The sequence below is a fragment of the Macaca thibetana genome, chromosome 15, assembly GCF_024542745.1.
Source record: "Macaca thibetana thibetana isolate TM-01 chromosome 15, ASM2454274v1, whole genome shotgun sequence".
Lineage (NCBI taxonomy): Eukaryota > Metazoa > Chordata > Mammalia > Primates > Cercopithecidae > Macaca > Macaca thibetana.
In genome coordinates, this window is record NC_065592.1 from 106,221,923 (window position 1) to 106,238,124 (window position 16,202).

Sequence of the window (16,202 nt, forward strand, 5' to 3'; positions counted from 1 at the left end):
CAGACACCAAGTTCTTGGCTCTTGCATAAACAGCAGGCCAAACAAATGTTTCTCAGGCAAGGTTTCATAGGCGTGAGCTGGAGCAAAAGCAAGAGAGCAGCGCCCAAGAAAGGAAAATCAATGTGTAACTCTACTTGCAGCAGTTTATAGAGCTGAAGCTGCCTGTGATGCTTTTTTGAACTTTCTGGTTTGGCTGATAGGACTAATTTGTAGTGTGGGTTTTCTGTGCTGCAATAGAGCATGTAATGTGCCCTTGTGGGTTGGAAGATAGGTCTTTGTTGTGAACATCTGAAGAAAACTGCTGGGCAGGTATTGCAATCCACAGGCACCTGTGGTGATTCTGACCGAGACTTTCTCTCTAGCAGAGCCTAGGACAGAATTCCAGCCCAGTCTTCCCCACCTGGTGGCCTTTTCTAGCTCACAGCTCCTCAGACCATGTGCACTAAGTGGTCATCCCACACAGATCTTCCCAAGCTCATCTGCAGGAAGTGACTTCCAACTAGAAGCTCCAAGATGCTCTAGTGAAAAAGGAGAAAGTGGAGAGACAGAAGGCCCTGACACCTCATTAAGAAAGAGGCCAAGCAGAATTTCTAGGACATTCTTCAGCCCACATCAAGGTGACCCAGTAGAATGGTTGGAAGGGAACACACAAGGAGGAATAGACCTTCGCCTGGCCCAGAGGATGAGTCCTGGGGGGTCAGACACAATGTTGAAGGGAGTAGACACCTCAGAATCTGGAGCAGTCATACGTGGAAACTATAGACTGGGACTTAGCAAAAAGTCAAGCCTGTTCAGCCACCAGAAGCATCACGTGTGCCCTGAATGTGGGAGAGGCTTTTGCCAGAGATCAGACCTTATCAAGCACCAGAGGACACACACCGGGGAGAAGCCATACCTGTGTCCAGAGTGTGGGCGTCAGTTTAGCCAGAAGGCCTCCCTCTCCATACACCAGAGGAAGCACTCGGGGGAGAAGCCGTATGTGTGCAGGGAATGTGGGCGACACTTCAGGTATACATCCTCCCTCACTAATCACAAGAGGATTCACTCCGGGGAGAGGCCCTTTGTATGTCAGGAGTGTGGGCGAGGCTTTCGCCAGAAGATAGCCCTCATTCTACACCAGAGGACACACTTGGAGGAGAAGCCCTTTGTGTGTCCCGAGTGTGGGAGAGGCTTTTGCCAGAAGGCATCCCTCCTCCAGCACCAGAGCTCACACACAGGCGAGAGGCCCTTCCTGTGCCTCGAGTGTGGGCGTGGCTTCAGGCAGCAGTCACTCCTCCTCAGTCACCAGGTCACACACTCAGGGGAGAAGCCTTATGTCTGTGCCGAGTGTGGGCACAGCTTTCGCCAGAAGGTCACTCTCATCAGGCACCAGAGGACACACACAGGGGAGAAGCCTTACCTGTGCCCCCAGTGTGGGCGGGGTTTCAGCCAGAAGGTCACCCTCATTGGACACCAGAGGACACACACAGGGGAGAAGCCCTACCTGTGCCCTGATTGTGGGCGTGGCTTTGGTCAGAAGGTCACCCTCATCAGACACCAGAGGACACACACCGGGGAGAAGCCTTATCTGTGCCCCGAGTGTGGGCGCGCCTTTGGCTTTAAGTCGCTCCTCACCCGACACCAGAGGACACACTCAGAGGAGGAGCTTTATGTTGACAGGGTGTGTGGGCAAGGACTTGGCCAGAAGTCACACCTTATCTCTGACCGAAGGACACACTCGGGAGAAAAGCCCTGCGTCTGCGATGAATGTGGGCGCGGCTTCGGCTTTAAGTCTGCCCTCATCCGGCATCAGCGGACCCATTCTGGGGAGAAGCCGTATGTCTGCAGGGAGTGTGGACGTGGCTTTAGCCAGAAGTCTCACTTACATAGACATAGGAGGACCAAGTCTGGTCATCAGCTCCTACCCCAAGAGATCTTCTGACCTTTCCTTTCCTCGTGCGTGTGAAGCTGGCAGAAATCACTAGTAAATGCTTCAGTTTCCTGAAATGGGATGGAAAAAGAAAATGTTGCTTTCTTTCATTGATCATGAGATAGTTGAATTTTGGTTTACCTTCTATATTCACAGTTTGTCTTGGCTTGCTAGGGATTCCACAACAAAGTACCCCAGGCTGGGTGACTTTAACAACAGAACTCTATTTTCATATTTATGGAGGCAGGAAGTCCCAGATGAAGGTATTGGTAGGTTTGGCTGCTGCTAAAGCCTCTCTGCTTGGCTTGCGGATGGCTGCTTTCTGGCCACATCCTCACGTGGCCTTTTTTCTGTGTGTATACTTTCCTGGTGTGGCTTCCTCCTCTTGTAGGGATACCAGTCATTCTGGATAGAGCCACAGCCATATGGCCTCATTTAACCTTCATAACCTTCTTAAAGGCCCTATCTCCAGACACAGTCACACTACAGGGTTGGGACTTCAACATGAATTCTTGGGAAACCCAATTTAGTCTATAACACTCCACTACCAAAGTTCAGGTCCTTCAAACATACAAAATACATTCACAGGATCCCAACAGTCCCAAAATTCTTTACCCATTTCAACTTCAACTCTAGATCCAAAATCTCATTTAAATATCATCTAAACCAAGCGTGAATGAGACTTTAGGTACAATTCATCCTTAGGCAAAATTCTCCAGCTGTGATCCTGTGAAACCAGACAGATTATCTGCTTCCAAAATATTATACAATGGTGGGACAAGCAGAGGCTGAACTCCCCATTCCAAAGGAGAGACATGAGAAAGAAATGAAGAATGATGGATCCTCAGCAAGTCTCAAACCTGGCAAGGCAACTTCCATTAGATTTTAAGTTTCGAGAATAATCCCCTTTGGCTCAGTGCTCTGCCCTGTGGGCCAGCTGGATTTTGGTACTGTGTAGGGATGCTTTGTAACCTAAAATGTGGAAGTGGCTTGGAACTGGGTTCTTGGTAGAAAGAAGCTACAAGAGTTTTGAGGCACATGTTAGGAAAAGCCTGGATGACCTTTAAAACACTGCAGCCCTACTTTTTGGGCTCACGGGAGCTGCAGTGTCGCTTCCTTGGCCCTGGGCAGTGGCTCCTGGCCCACTGAAATTCAGAAGGAGACACACTTGCCCTCTAGCCCTGTACTCTCTGGACCCATTAGAACCTTTGAGAATCACATTCTTCCCTTTTCTTGTACCTTCCTGTAGAATCCCAGAAGTCCAACAGCCTGCCTTCATTTGTCCTGTGTCTTTCTCTATTCAGTTCAAGCTGGCAGCATTTCTGGTGAGATGGTTAACTGGTTCCATTCAGACCTATACCAATCTCTTTATCACATGGTTGTCCAGCCACACCCTAGTGTTCTTTCGAGAACATACTTTCTCATTTTTTGTAATGCGGACAGGCGGAGAATTTTCCAAATCTTTAAGTACTGGTTCTTTTTTGCTTAACGGTTCCTTCAATTTATCTTTCTCCTTTCACATTTTACTATAAGCAGCAAGGAGAAGACAGGCTCCACTTGCATCACTTTGTGTAGAAATATCACCTGAATATTCTGCACTGCCTCACTCACAACTTCTATACTCCACAAAACACTAGAATGCAATTTGGGCAAGTCCTTTGCAAGGATTCCAGTTTCCCGTTACCCATTCCTCATTTCTGTCTGAGACCTCACCACAATCACCTTAAAGAAAAAAAAAAGAACAAATTTTGTAGATACGGGTTTTTGCTGTGTTGCTTAGGCTGGTCTCATACACCTGGCCTCAAATGATCCTCCTGCTTTGCCCTCTCAAAGTGTGAGCCACCACACCCAGCCCAGAACCTTTAACATCTACATTCCTACCAACAGTGTTTTAAAGGTTATCCAGGCTTTTCCTAACATGTGCCTCAAAACTCTTGTAGCTTCTTTCTACCAAGAACCCAGTTCCAAGCCACTTCCACATTTTAGGTTACAAAGCATCCCTATCACAGTACCAAAATCTGTATTAATTTGCTAGGGCTAACTTAAGAAAACAACAGACTGGGTGCCTTAAACAATAGAACATTTAGCTTCTCACAGGTCAGGAAACTGGAAGTCCTAGAATGGGGTGTTGACAGGTTTGGTTTCTACTAAGGCCTCTCTCCTTGGCCTGCAGATGGCTGCCTTCCCTCTGTGGTGTCACATAGCTTATTCTTTGTACACACACTTTCCTGATGTCTCTCGTTAAAAGGACACCAGTGATAGTGGATTAGGGCAACACCCTAAAGACTTCATTTTAACCTTAATTACAACTTTAAATGTCCTGTATGCAAAAACAGTTATATTGGGGATTAGGGCTTCAACATATGAATTGTGGTGGGGAGGGACACAATTTAGTCCATAACACTCTGACTTCTGGACTTCCAAAATTCGTGTCTAACCATGAGCACCTGCCACAGAGTGCTCTCCTGACCATTCCTTTCCTTTCTCCATAAGTGTGAAGATGGCAGAAACCAATAATAGATGTTCCACTTTCCTGATATGGAATGGAGAAAAAAGAGTTGCTTTCCTTCATTGATCATGAGATAGTTGGTTTATGCTTTACTTTCTGCACAGCGGTCGTTTGTATTTTATGGTCTTTTGTTTTAATAAACTGCTTCTCTACAAAGCTGCATACCTGGCTATGTACCTCATTCACTGATACTTTTAGGAGAGCCCCAAGGCATTCAACCTCTTCGGAGACATGGAGGAATTACTCTGCATATTTATTCTAGACTACTGTCCTATGGGACGGGGATATTACGGTATTCAACCTCACCTCTTCCTAAGTCTTCCAGTGTCTGTGATGAGAGATGCTGGCCACAAGCTCAACTTCCCTGACTCCAGATTGAAGGGCATTTATTCACATCCCTGTCATGTTAGCTATGCCTGCGTGCCAGTGATCCAGCCCGTCAGCCACAACTTTCCTTAAAACTCCAGTCAGGAGCTAAGACTCTGAAGCCACCCACCCTTCTATCCAGCCCAAGACACTGCCCCTTTAGCTGTAGTCCCTCCTGTTCCTTGATCCCCAGAGCCCAAATGCCCTAGATCCTGACAAATGCCTACATCAAGACTGGCCCTGGCCCTGTTCCTTCAGCACCAAGTGTTTACTGCATGGTCAGTCTCCCCAGTGCTTGGAGCCACTGCTGGCTCAGAGGGGTTTTTCACCAGAATGAAAAGAAAGATTTTAGTTTGGGAAAATTCACCTTGGGAGGATAGATGAAAGAAGAATGACAGATGGGGGTCACTGACCCAGCATCTCAGCTGGAGATGGTCTTTGGGTTAGCTTTGGTGGGGATGCCTTGAGACCACTGGGGACAGCCCTTATCAATACATTTTCACTGAAGCCATTTTGCCTCAGTGAGTTATCCAGTGGCCAGAGCTGAAGTCACAAGGGAAGCAGGGTGTGCGTGTGTGTGTGTGTGTGTATGCACGTGTATGTGTGGTGTGGCGTCATTTCATGCCAGAAGTTTAAAAATTTCTACTGAGAATATAAATAGAAAGAATAACCATTCCAGCATGTATATTGACCTTTTACTTGAAAGTGTTTTTCCATAATGGAAGTTTCTATGGCCATTCACCCAAAATGGACCTGATAACTGATAATATAAATAAAAAACAGGCCCGGCGTAGTGGCGCACTCCTGTAATCCCCACACTTTGGGAGGCCAAGGTGAGTGGATCCCTTGAGGTCAGGAGTTCGTGACCAGCCTGACAAACATGGCAAAACCCCATCTCTACTAAAAATACAAAAATTAGCCGAGCGTGGTGGTGGATACCTGTAATCCCAACTACTCGGGAGGCTGAGGCAGGAGAATCACTTGAACCCGGGAGGCGGAGGTTGCAGTGAGCCAAGATCGTGCCATTGCACTCCAGCCTGGGTGACAAGAGCAAGACACTGTCTTAAAAAAAAAAAAAAAAAAAGTGTGTGTGTATATATATATTTATATATCTTACATATATATATACATGGAACTTTTTTTTAAATATCTCTGCTAGATACATCTGAAACCTCTCTTTTAGATAAAAATAGTGATGAAAGAAGGGGAAAGAATGATTTGATTAGGTTAATAGAAAACCACTCCTGAAATGAATATCAGTGTTTTATAGAAATAAGAAATCTATGCCTGGACGGGCGCGGTGGCTCACGCCTGTAATCCCAGCACTTTGGGAGGCCGAGGCGGGCAGATCACGAGGTCAGGATATCGAGACCATCCTGGCTAACACAGTGAAACCCCATCTCTACTAAAAAATACAGAAAATTAGCCGGGTGTGGGTGGCGGGTGCCTGTACTCGGGAGGCTGAGGCAGGAGAATGGTGTGAACCCGGGAGGCGGAGCTTGCAGTGAGCAGAGATCGTGCCCCTGCACTCTAGCCTGGGTGACAGAGCAATACTCCGTGTCAAAAAAAAAATTAAAAATAAAAATAGATTCAGCTATAGTCCTTTTGAAAAGAAAAAACATACCACAAAAACATCTTCTTTAGGGTTACTCCGTTTGAACTCTTGAATATAATAGAGCTGGCTGTTAATACCTAAAAGCAGCACAAAATGAAATGTAAAATTAGTGACTCCAGGCCGGGTGCGATGGTTCACGCCTCTAATCCCAGCACTTTGGGAGGCCAAAGCAGGCGGATCACCTGAGGTTGGGAGTTCAAGACCACCCTGACCAACATGGAGAAACCCCGTCTCTACTAAAAATACATGGTGGTGGGTACCTGTAATCCCAGCTACTCGGGAGGCTGAGGTAGGAGAATCACTTGAACCCAGGAGGTGGAGGTTGCTGTGAGCCGAGATTGCACCATAGCACTATAGCCTGGGCAACAAGAGTGAGACTCTGTCTCCAAAAAAAAAAAAAAAAAAAAAGTGACTCCAATTTTGGTGACATTGGATTAAGATAAAATGTTTAGGAATAAGTTTAATAAAGGATGTTCGAAACCAACAAGTAGAAAACTGTAAAGCACCACTGAAACCAGAAATAGACTTCAATAAATAGAAAGGCATCCTCTTTTCTTGGTGAGAACATCTCAATATAATAAAGATGTCAATCTCACCTTATAGTTTACAAAATTTTGCAATCTCATTAAAAATTCTCACCAGGTGCAGTGGCTCACGCCTGTAATCCCAGCACTTTGGGAGGCTGAGGCGGATGGATCACCTGAGATCAGGAGTTCAAGACCAACCTGACCCACATGGAGAAACCCCCGTCTCTACTAAAAATACAAAATTAGCCAGGCGTGGTGGCACATGCCTGTAATCCCAGCTACTCGGGAGGCTGAGGCAGGAGAATCGCTTGAACCTGGGAGGCGGAGGTTGCGGTGAGCCGAGGTCACGCCATTGCACTCCAGCCTGGGCAAAAAGAGCGAAACTCCGTCTAAAAAAAAAAAAAATTTTAATGAGTTTTTTCATTGACATGGACTGTAAGTTAATGCTAAAATCCACATGGAAAATTAAAGAATTCCAACAAAATTGCTGCACAGGAAGTGCTTTAGAGGGACTAGCCCTTCCAGATTTGAAAACTTTACAAAGCCTGTATAATTTAAGCAACATCATAGCACTGGCACATGAATAGGTCAAAGTAACAAGAGCAGAATGCATTAAAAAATGCCTATCGAAAGGTGGAATATCACATGACTGTGGCAAATACTCTTTTAATAAATGGGACGTTGACTAGCCATTTGGAAAATAATAAAATTCCATTCCTCCCGTCATACACGAGAATTTATAATGGGTCAGAGATTTTAATGTGAAAAAAATATATTTTTTTTCACATTGCCAGAAGAAACATGGATACTAGAAACATGCTATAAGAAAACATGGATGAAATAATCTTTAACCTGGTATATGGCGAGGCTTTCTAATTCTAAATCCAGAGCCAATAAAGGATTAATAAATAATGTCTACAAATACCAAATAGCATTTGCATGGACAAAGTGTACCATAACATCAAAAGACAAAGGACTACAAAAAATCCTTATCAACATGTAAATCACCATACTTCACCGATAAAGGGTTAATCCTGAGGCCGGACGCGGTGGCTCACACCTGTAATCCCAGCACTTTGGGAGGCTGAGGAGGGCGGACCACCTGAGGTCAAGAGTTCGAGACTTGCCTGACAAACATGGTGAAACCCTGTCTCTACTAAAAATACAAAAATTAGCCAGGCGTGATTGTCCCCGTCTATAATCCCAGCTACTTGGGAGTCTGAGACAGGAGAATTGCTTGAACCGGGGAGGCAGAGGTTGCAGTGAGCTCAGGTCGCGCCATTGCACTCCAGCCTGGGCAACAAGAGTGAAACTCCGTCTCCAAAAGAAAAAGAAAAAAAAAAGGAGGGGTTAATCCTTACTTTGTAGATGTTTTAAAAATTGAGGGGGAAAAGATTAGAAATCCTATAGAAAACTGGGCAAAAGACATGCACAGACTCTTTACCAAAAGACGTATAAATATATGAAAAGACATTGAACTTCACTCATGGTAAGAGAAACGTAAATTACAACTACACTGAGATACCATTTCTCACCCATCAGATTGTCAAAAATTTAAAAACTTAACAGTACTCTCTATGGCTGAGACTGGAGAAACAGGCATTTTCATACATTGTTGGTGGGAATGCAAAATGTTTTAAGTTCTATAGACTTAAATTTGGCAGTATTTAATTATATATACACATACCTGTTGACACAGCAAGCAAGTGCACTTCTAAGAATTTATCCCTTGAGAGTCACCTCCAGGCTGCATGTGGTGGCCCACGTCTGTAATCCTAGCACTTTGGCAGGCCTGGATGGGCAGTTTGCCTGAGCTCAGGAGTTCGAGACCAGCCTGGGCAACATAGTGAAACCCTGTCTCTACTAAAATACAAAAAATCAGCCAGATGTGGTGGTGGTCGCCTGTAATCCCAGCTAATCAAGAGGCTGAGGCACGAGAATTGCTTGAACCTGGGAGGCGGAGGTTGCAGTGAGCTGAGATCATGCCACTGCATTACAGCCTGGGCAACAAAGGGAAATTCTGTCTCAAAAGAAAAAAAAAAGAGTCCAGGCGTGGTGGCTCACGCCTGTAATCCCAACACGTTGGGAGGCCAAGGTGAGGTCGGCAGTTCGAGACCAGCCTGACCAATATGGAGAAACCCCATCCCTACTAAAAATACAAAATTAATCAGGCATGGTGTCACATACCTGTAATCCCAGCTACTAAGGATGCTGAGGTCCTGAACCTAGGAGGCGGAGGTTGTGGTGAGCCAAGATCACACCATTGCACTCCAGCCTGGGCAACAAGAGCGAAACTCCATCTCAAGAAGGAAAAAAAAGTCACCTTCAGTGATATGAATGTACAGGTGCACACGATTACTTATCAGCATTATTTATAGTTGCAAAATATTGGAAGTTGCGTGGACATTCAAGCATAGGAAAGGATTGAATAATACGTGATGGAGTCAAATGTAATTGTGAAAAGAATGAAGAAGATACCAGCAAACTGTTACGGAGTGATTTTTAGAAATGTTAACTGAAAAGAGCAAAGTGGAAAAAGCATATAGAGTTTGTTACCTCTTGTATAAGAAAGAAGGGAAAATAATGCACACAGTGTTTGACTAGACCCCCTCAGTCTTGGTTGGGCAGGGTTTGTTATATGTGAATTAGAATTACAAACAAATCCAAACTCTAGTAGGTTTGTGTTTTGTAGTGGTATGGGCAAAGCAATCCTGAAACTATTTTGTATGCATTATAAGATTGAGCAAATGAGTACATGTGTCTATGTTATTGAGAGCCAGGGTTCTCGCTGTGGAAGAAAAGTCCTACAAATGAGTAATGGGGAAAACAAAAAAGAATCCTGTGAGGATGGACTGGAATTGGAAGTATTGGTGTGAACATTTGATTCCAAAGATGTGTGTGTGTGTATCCATGCATGTATATGTGCACGTGCATCTTTGTATGCATGTGTATGTGTGCATATATCTGTATGTTTGTGTATACACACGTATGCATTTTCTAGGTCTGTCCACTGAAAAGACTTAAGAAGCACAGACACACCAGTAGCAGTGAGCACAGGTGGTATCCAGATCTTAATCTCTAACACCATTTTTCAGTAATGAAAATCAGGATGACCTGAAGAAGTGGCTGCTTTCAGGACTAGGATTTGATGATCCTGAAATACTTTGTCAGGCCAAAAAGGAAATGCATTTAAAAAAAAAAAAAAAAAAAAAGATGGAATATGCCTCTAGGACAGAAGAATCAGTTTGAAGGAACTCCCACTCATTGGCCAAATCTGAGTTGGGACAATTTGAGTATCAATCTAATTGAGTATACTAATGATTTATAAAGCATTGGGGGGAAAAAAAACTTAGGAGTGTGTGTCAATCGTAAATATATAAATAAGTGAAGTCTATTCTTACAGTAGGGTGCCATGGGCCAGCTGGTCAGTTCACGTTTCTCTCCTAATGTTAACATCTTACAGAACCGTGGTACATTTGCCAGAGTTAGGAGACTAACATTGGGACGACACTATTAACTGAACTACACACTTTATTTGGACTTTCCACTAGGTTTTCGCTATTCCATGTCTTCTGATCTAGATTCCATCAGGATCCCATGTGGCATTTAGTGATCACATCGCTTTAGTCTCCTCCAGTCTGTAAGTCTGTCAGTCTTTGTTTTTCATGACCTTCACTTAAAGAGAACTGCCCGGGAACTTTATAGAATGTCTCAATTTGGACGTGTCTGATGTTTTCTTATTAGATTGGCATTACTGATTTTTTGGAAGAATATCACAGAGGTGAAGTGTCCTCATTGTATTTTTTCAAGGGGTACATGATACCAGCATGACTTTTCTGGTGATGTTAACCTTGATCACATGGTGAGGGTGAAGCCTGACAGGTTTCGCCACCATAAAGTTATCATTTTTCTCTTCCCATACTCTTATTTTTAGTAGTCACCACTTCTAGCCCATATGCCAAGGGAGGGAAATTAAGCTGTATCTCCTGGGGAAGGGATTATCAAAGAATTTGTGAACACAATATTAAAACCACATTAGCAATTAACAAGTATTTGACTGGGTGCGGTGACTCATGCCTGTAATCCCAACACTTTGGTAACAAGTATTTGACTGGGTGCGGTGGCTCATGCCTGTAATCCCAACACTTTGGTAACAAGTATTTGACTGGGTGCGGTGGCTCGTGCCTGTAATCCCAACACTTTGGTAACAAGTATTTGACTGGGTGCAGTGGCTCATGCCTGTAATCCCAACACTTTGGGAAGCTGAGGCAGGTGGATCACTTGAGGTCAGGAGTTCAAGACTAGCCTGGCCAACATGGTGAAACCCCATCTCTACTAAAAATACAAAAATTAACCAGGCATAGTGGCAAACGCCTGTAATCCCAGCTACTCAGGAGGCTGAGGCAGGAGAATTGCTTGACTTCAGGAGGTGGAGGTTGCGGTGAGCTGAGATCACAGCACTGCACTCCAGCCTGGATGACAGAGAGAGTGTCTGTTTCAAAAAAAAAAAAAAAACAAATATTTTAGGAAGATAATTTAAAAATATGTAATTTTTTTTTTTGATGGGATAGGGTCTTGCTCTGTTACCAAGGCTGGAGTGCAGTGGAACAATCATGGCTCACTGCAGCCTCTACCTCCCCAGCTGGAGCAATTTTCCCACCTCAGCCTCCCAGGTAGCTAGGACTATAGTCGTAATCTGGCTGGAGTACAATGGCACAATCTTAGCTCACCGCAACCTCCACCTTCTGGGTTCAAGCGATTCTCCTGCCTCAGCCTCCCGAGTAGCTGGGATTACAGGCATGCACCACCATGCCCAGCTAATGTTGTATTTTTAGTAGAGACAGTGTTTCACCATGTTGGTCAGGCTGGTCTCAAACTCCTCACCTCAAGTGATTCACTCACCTCAGCCTCCCAAAGTGCTGGGATTACAGGCGTGAGCCGCTGCGCCCGGCCGGCCCATGTTAGTTTTTAATATGAGTGTGCATGTAGTTGTTAGTATGTTATTTTATTATCCCTTAAATGACTACAGGATCTGTAGTTTTATCTCTTCTTTCATTGCTGGCATTCTTTTTTTTTTTTTTTGAGACAGAGTGTCACTCTGTCGCCCAGGCTGGAGTGCAGTGGCGTGATCTCCGCTCACTGCAAACTCAGCCTCCCGGATTCATGCCATTCTCCTGCCTCAGCCTCTCGAGTAGCTGGGACTACAGGCACCCGCTACCATGCCCAGCTAATTTTTTGTATTTTTGGTAGAGATGGGGTTTTACCATGTTAGCCAGGATAGTCTCGATCTCCTGACCTTGTGATCTGCCCCTCTCGGCCTCCCAAAGTGCTGGGATTACAGACGTGAGCCACCGCACATTGCTGGCATTCTTAATTTGAATCTCCTCTATTATTTTAGCATGAGAAGATTATGAATTTTACTGATCGTATTAAAAAACAATTTTAAGCCAGGTGCGCAGTAGCTCACACCTGTAATCCCAGCAATTTGGGAGGCCAAAGGGGGTAGTTTGCTTGAGGTCAGGAGTTCAAGACCAGCCTGACCAACATGGTGAAACCTCATCTCTTCTAAAAATCCAAAAATTAGCCCAGCATGGTGGTGGGCACCTGTAGTCCCAGCTACTCAAGAGGCTGAGGCAGGAGAATGGCTTGAACCCAGGAAGCGGAGGTTGCAGTGAGTCGAGATCACACCATTGCACTCCAGCCTAGGCATGGCGAGACTCCTTCCCCCCCCCAAAAAATAATTGTTTAAATTGTATTGATTTTCTCTTTTCAATTTTATTGATTTCTTCTTTTATCTGTTATTTCCTGTCCTCTGCATGCTCTGATTTTATTTTGCTCTTTTTCTGGTTTCTTTATGTAAAAGCTTAAATTATTGATGTAAGAGTTTTCTTCTTTTCTAATATATGCATCTAACACTGATTACTTCCCTCTTCACAATGCTTTATCTGTATCTTACCACATTTTATATGTTTTATTTTTATTTAGGTCTATATTACTTTTAATTTTCCCCGAGATTACCCTTTAACTCATGAGCTATTTAGAAGAATGCATTTCGGTTTCCAAATGTTTGGGGGCTTTCCTTTCCTTCTCATTTTTGTATAATTAAAGCTTATACTATAGGCACGTTAGATTAAAATTCAATTATACTTGTTTAGTTACATTGTATAGGTTGTTCAAGTATCATTGGAGCAAACTTTTCAATATTAACTTTATGTAGTGGTTGTCAGTCTTTTGCACCTGTAGAGTGGCAAATAAAAAATACCCTGAAAATATGATCCTCAGGCCGTTGGAGAAGCTCACAGAGACAGAAATGGTGGGAATTTTCTGAGTCCTCAGTGCTCTTTGCTTTCTAGGCTAGCACACAGGGATCCAACAAAGCCAGAGTTAGTGTTCAGAAAGGGCAGTGGGATAGAAGGATGGGGAATGCCCTGGTATTACCTAGCTGGTTCTAATGACCCATGCCAGGTCCCATGGTACAAGCTGGCTTGTAACACTACTCTTTCGAGACTCCTTCTGCGCATTAATGAGCGAATCTGTATTTGGACATGTTCACATGAACAGATTGGAAGAGACGATAAATTTACCATGACCATTCCCTTTAGGATTGGTTTGAGGAACTTACTGATCCTGTATTCATCTTGGGCATTTGTCTGTTGTATTTGCTATCACAGAATGTCTTTTAATCCCAAATACACTTCTACAGATCCATCCAATACAAGTCCCTAATCATGATCTTTGGAATGAACTAATGCATTTCAAAGAACATCAGAAGGAAGGACTGTGGCAGGAGAGATGGAATTGGTCCTTCAGAGGACTGGGATGAAGATGAGAAATGAACCAGCATTAGGACAACCTTAGTCTCAATATATTTGCCTAACATAAGCTCAAAGGGTGCAGTTGTGTGCACAAAACATCCTTGATGACATCATAACTCAGAATTCAGTAAAACAGCTCAAGTCGCTCACAGGGGATGCGCTAGGGTGGTAGCCACTCTTGAGAGTCTGTGCCCAGTGATGAAAAATAGTATGACGGTTGTTTAAAAATGAAAATAGAGTTACCATACTATTCAACAATCCTACTTCTCAGTATATAACCTAATGAATTAAAGGTAAGATCTCAAAAAGATATTTGCACACCCATGTTTATGGCAGCATTATTCACAATAGCCAAGAGATAAAAGCAATCCAAATGAGTTTGGTGGATGAAAGGATAAAATATGGTGTATATGGTGTATATATGTGTATGGGTGTGTGTGTGTGTGTGTGTGTGTGTGTATATATATATATAATGGAAGACTAAGCAGCCTTCAGAAAGAAGGAAACCATGTCACATGCTAGAACATGGGTGAACCTCAAGAACATTATGCCAAGTGAAATAAGCCAATCACAAAAAGACAATTTTTTTTTCATATGAAGTATTTAAAATAGTCAAAATCACAGTAGTGGTTGCCAAGGACTGGGAGTGGGAGTGGTGGTGGTGGGATTAGTGTTTAATATGTATAGAATTTTAGTTTTGAAAGATGAAAAATGTCTGAAGATCTAAATTTCTAAAGATTAAGAAGTAAGAATATACTTAATGTGTATTCACAATGATGAAAATATACTTAACATTACTGAACCCGTACACTTTAAAATGTTTTAAATGATTGTTTAAAAAGCAGCAGCATAGGAATAAATCTTCATGACCTAGCACTAGTTCATGATTTCTTAAATGTGACACCAAAAGCACAAGTAACAAAAGAACACATAGATAAATTGGACTTCATCCAAAGTAAAAAACTTTTGTGCTTCAAAGAGTACTGTCAAGAAAGTAAATGATGGCTGGGCGCACTGGCTCAGGCCTGTAATCCCAGAACTTTGGGAGGCCGAGACAGACGGATCAAGATTTCAGGAGTTCGAGACCAGCCTGGCCAACATGGCGAAACCCCGTTTGTACTAAAAATACAAAAATTAGCTGGGTAGCTGGGTGTGATGACACATGCCTGTAATCCCAGCTACTGGGGAGGCTGAGGCAGGAGAATCCCTGAAACTGAAGGCAGAGGTTGCAGTAAGCTGAGATTGCGCCACTGCACTCCAGCCTGGGCAAAGGAGCAAAACTCTGTCTCAAAAAAAAAAAAAAAAAAAAAGAGGCCAGGCACAGTGGCTCATGCCTGTAATCCCAGCACTGTGGGAGGCCGAGATGGGTGGATCACAAGGTCAGGAGATCAAGACCATCCTGGCTAACATGGTGAAACCCCGTCTCTACTAAAAATATGAAAAAAAAAATTAGCCGGGTGTGGTGGTAGGTGCCTGTAGTACCAAGTACTCAGGAGGCTGAGGCAGGAGAACGGCGTGAACCTGGGAGGTGGAGCTTGCAGTGAGGTGAGATCGCACCACTGCACTCCAATCTGGGCGACAGAGCCAGACTCTGTCTCCAAAAAACAAAAAATAAAAAAAAGAAAGGACAACCCATGGAATGGGAGACTATTTCTGCAAATTATATCCGGTAAAGAATTTTTTTTTTTTTTTTTGGAGACAGTCTCACTCTGTCACCCAGCCTAGAGTGTAGTGGTACGATCTGGGCTTACTTCAACCTCCACCTCCTAGGTTCAAGCGATTCTCCTGCCTCAGCCTCCTGAAAAGCTGGGATTACAGGCGCGTGCGACCACACCCAGCTAACTTTTGTATTTTTAGTGGAGGCGGGATTTCACCATGTTGGCCAGGCTGATCTTGAACTCCTGACCTCAGGTGATCCACCCGCCTCGGCCTCCCAAAGTGCTGGGATTACAGGTGTGAGCCACCTCGTCTGGCCCCCCTTAAATGATTTTTGTCTGGAAAATATAAAGAGTTCTTATAACTCAGTGACAAAACACAAATTAGTTAAAAGTGAGTAATGTCGAGTACACATGGCTCCAAAGAAGATATACAAATGGCCAATAAGTACGTGAAAGAGGTTCAACATCAGGGAAGCACAAATGAAAACTATGATGAGATGCAACTTCAGAACCACTGGGAAGACTTTATCAAAAGGAGAGATGATAATGTTGGCTGGAATGTGGAGAAAAACTGAGACCCTCACATAGCTAGTGGGTATATAAAATGGTATATCTGCACTGGAAACAGTCTGGCACCTTCTGAAATGGTTAAACATGGAGTTTCCATATGACCCATCAGTTTCACTCTTAGTTCACTCTTACCTATGAGAAATGAAAGCATACATCCCCACAAAACCTTGTACACAAATTTCTTAGAAGTATTATTCATTGGGAGGCCAAGGTGGGTGGATCACCTGAGGTTG

At 43.7% G+C, this 16,202-nt stretch overlaps 1 protein-coding gene across 4 annotated transcripts in view; it reads left to right on the plus strand.

Moving 5' to 3' along the window:
- The window catches only part of ZNF169 (zinc finger protein 169), a 45,377-nt gene extending 40,797 nt beyond the window's left edge, over positions 1-4,580 (plus strand). For 2 of the 4 annotated variants that reach the window (XM_050761388.1, XM_050761386.1), the window contains one exon: positions 363-4,580. In XM_050761388.1, coding sequence (XP_050617345.1) covers positions 363-1,921 — 1,559 coding nt within the window. In that variant the 3' untranslated portion in view covers positions 1,922-4,580. The remainder of the gene's footprint in view (positions 1-362) is intronic. The other 2 variants (XM_050761389.1, XM_050761387.1) reach the window with 1 other exon arrangement.
- Positions 4,581-16,202: the final 11,622 nt, after the last annotated feature.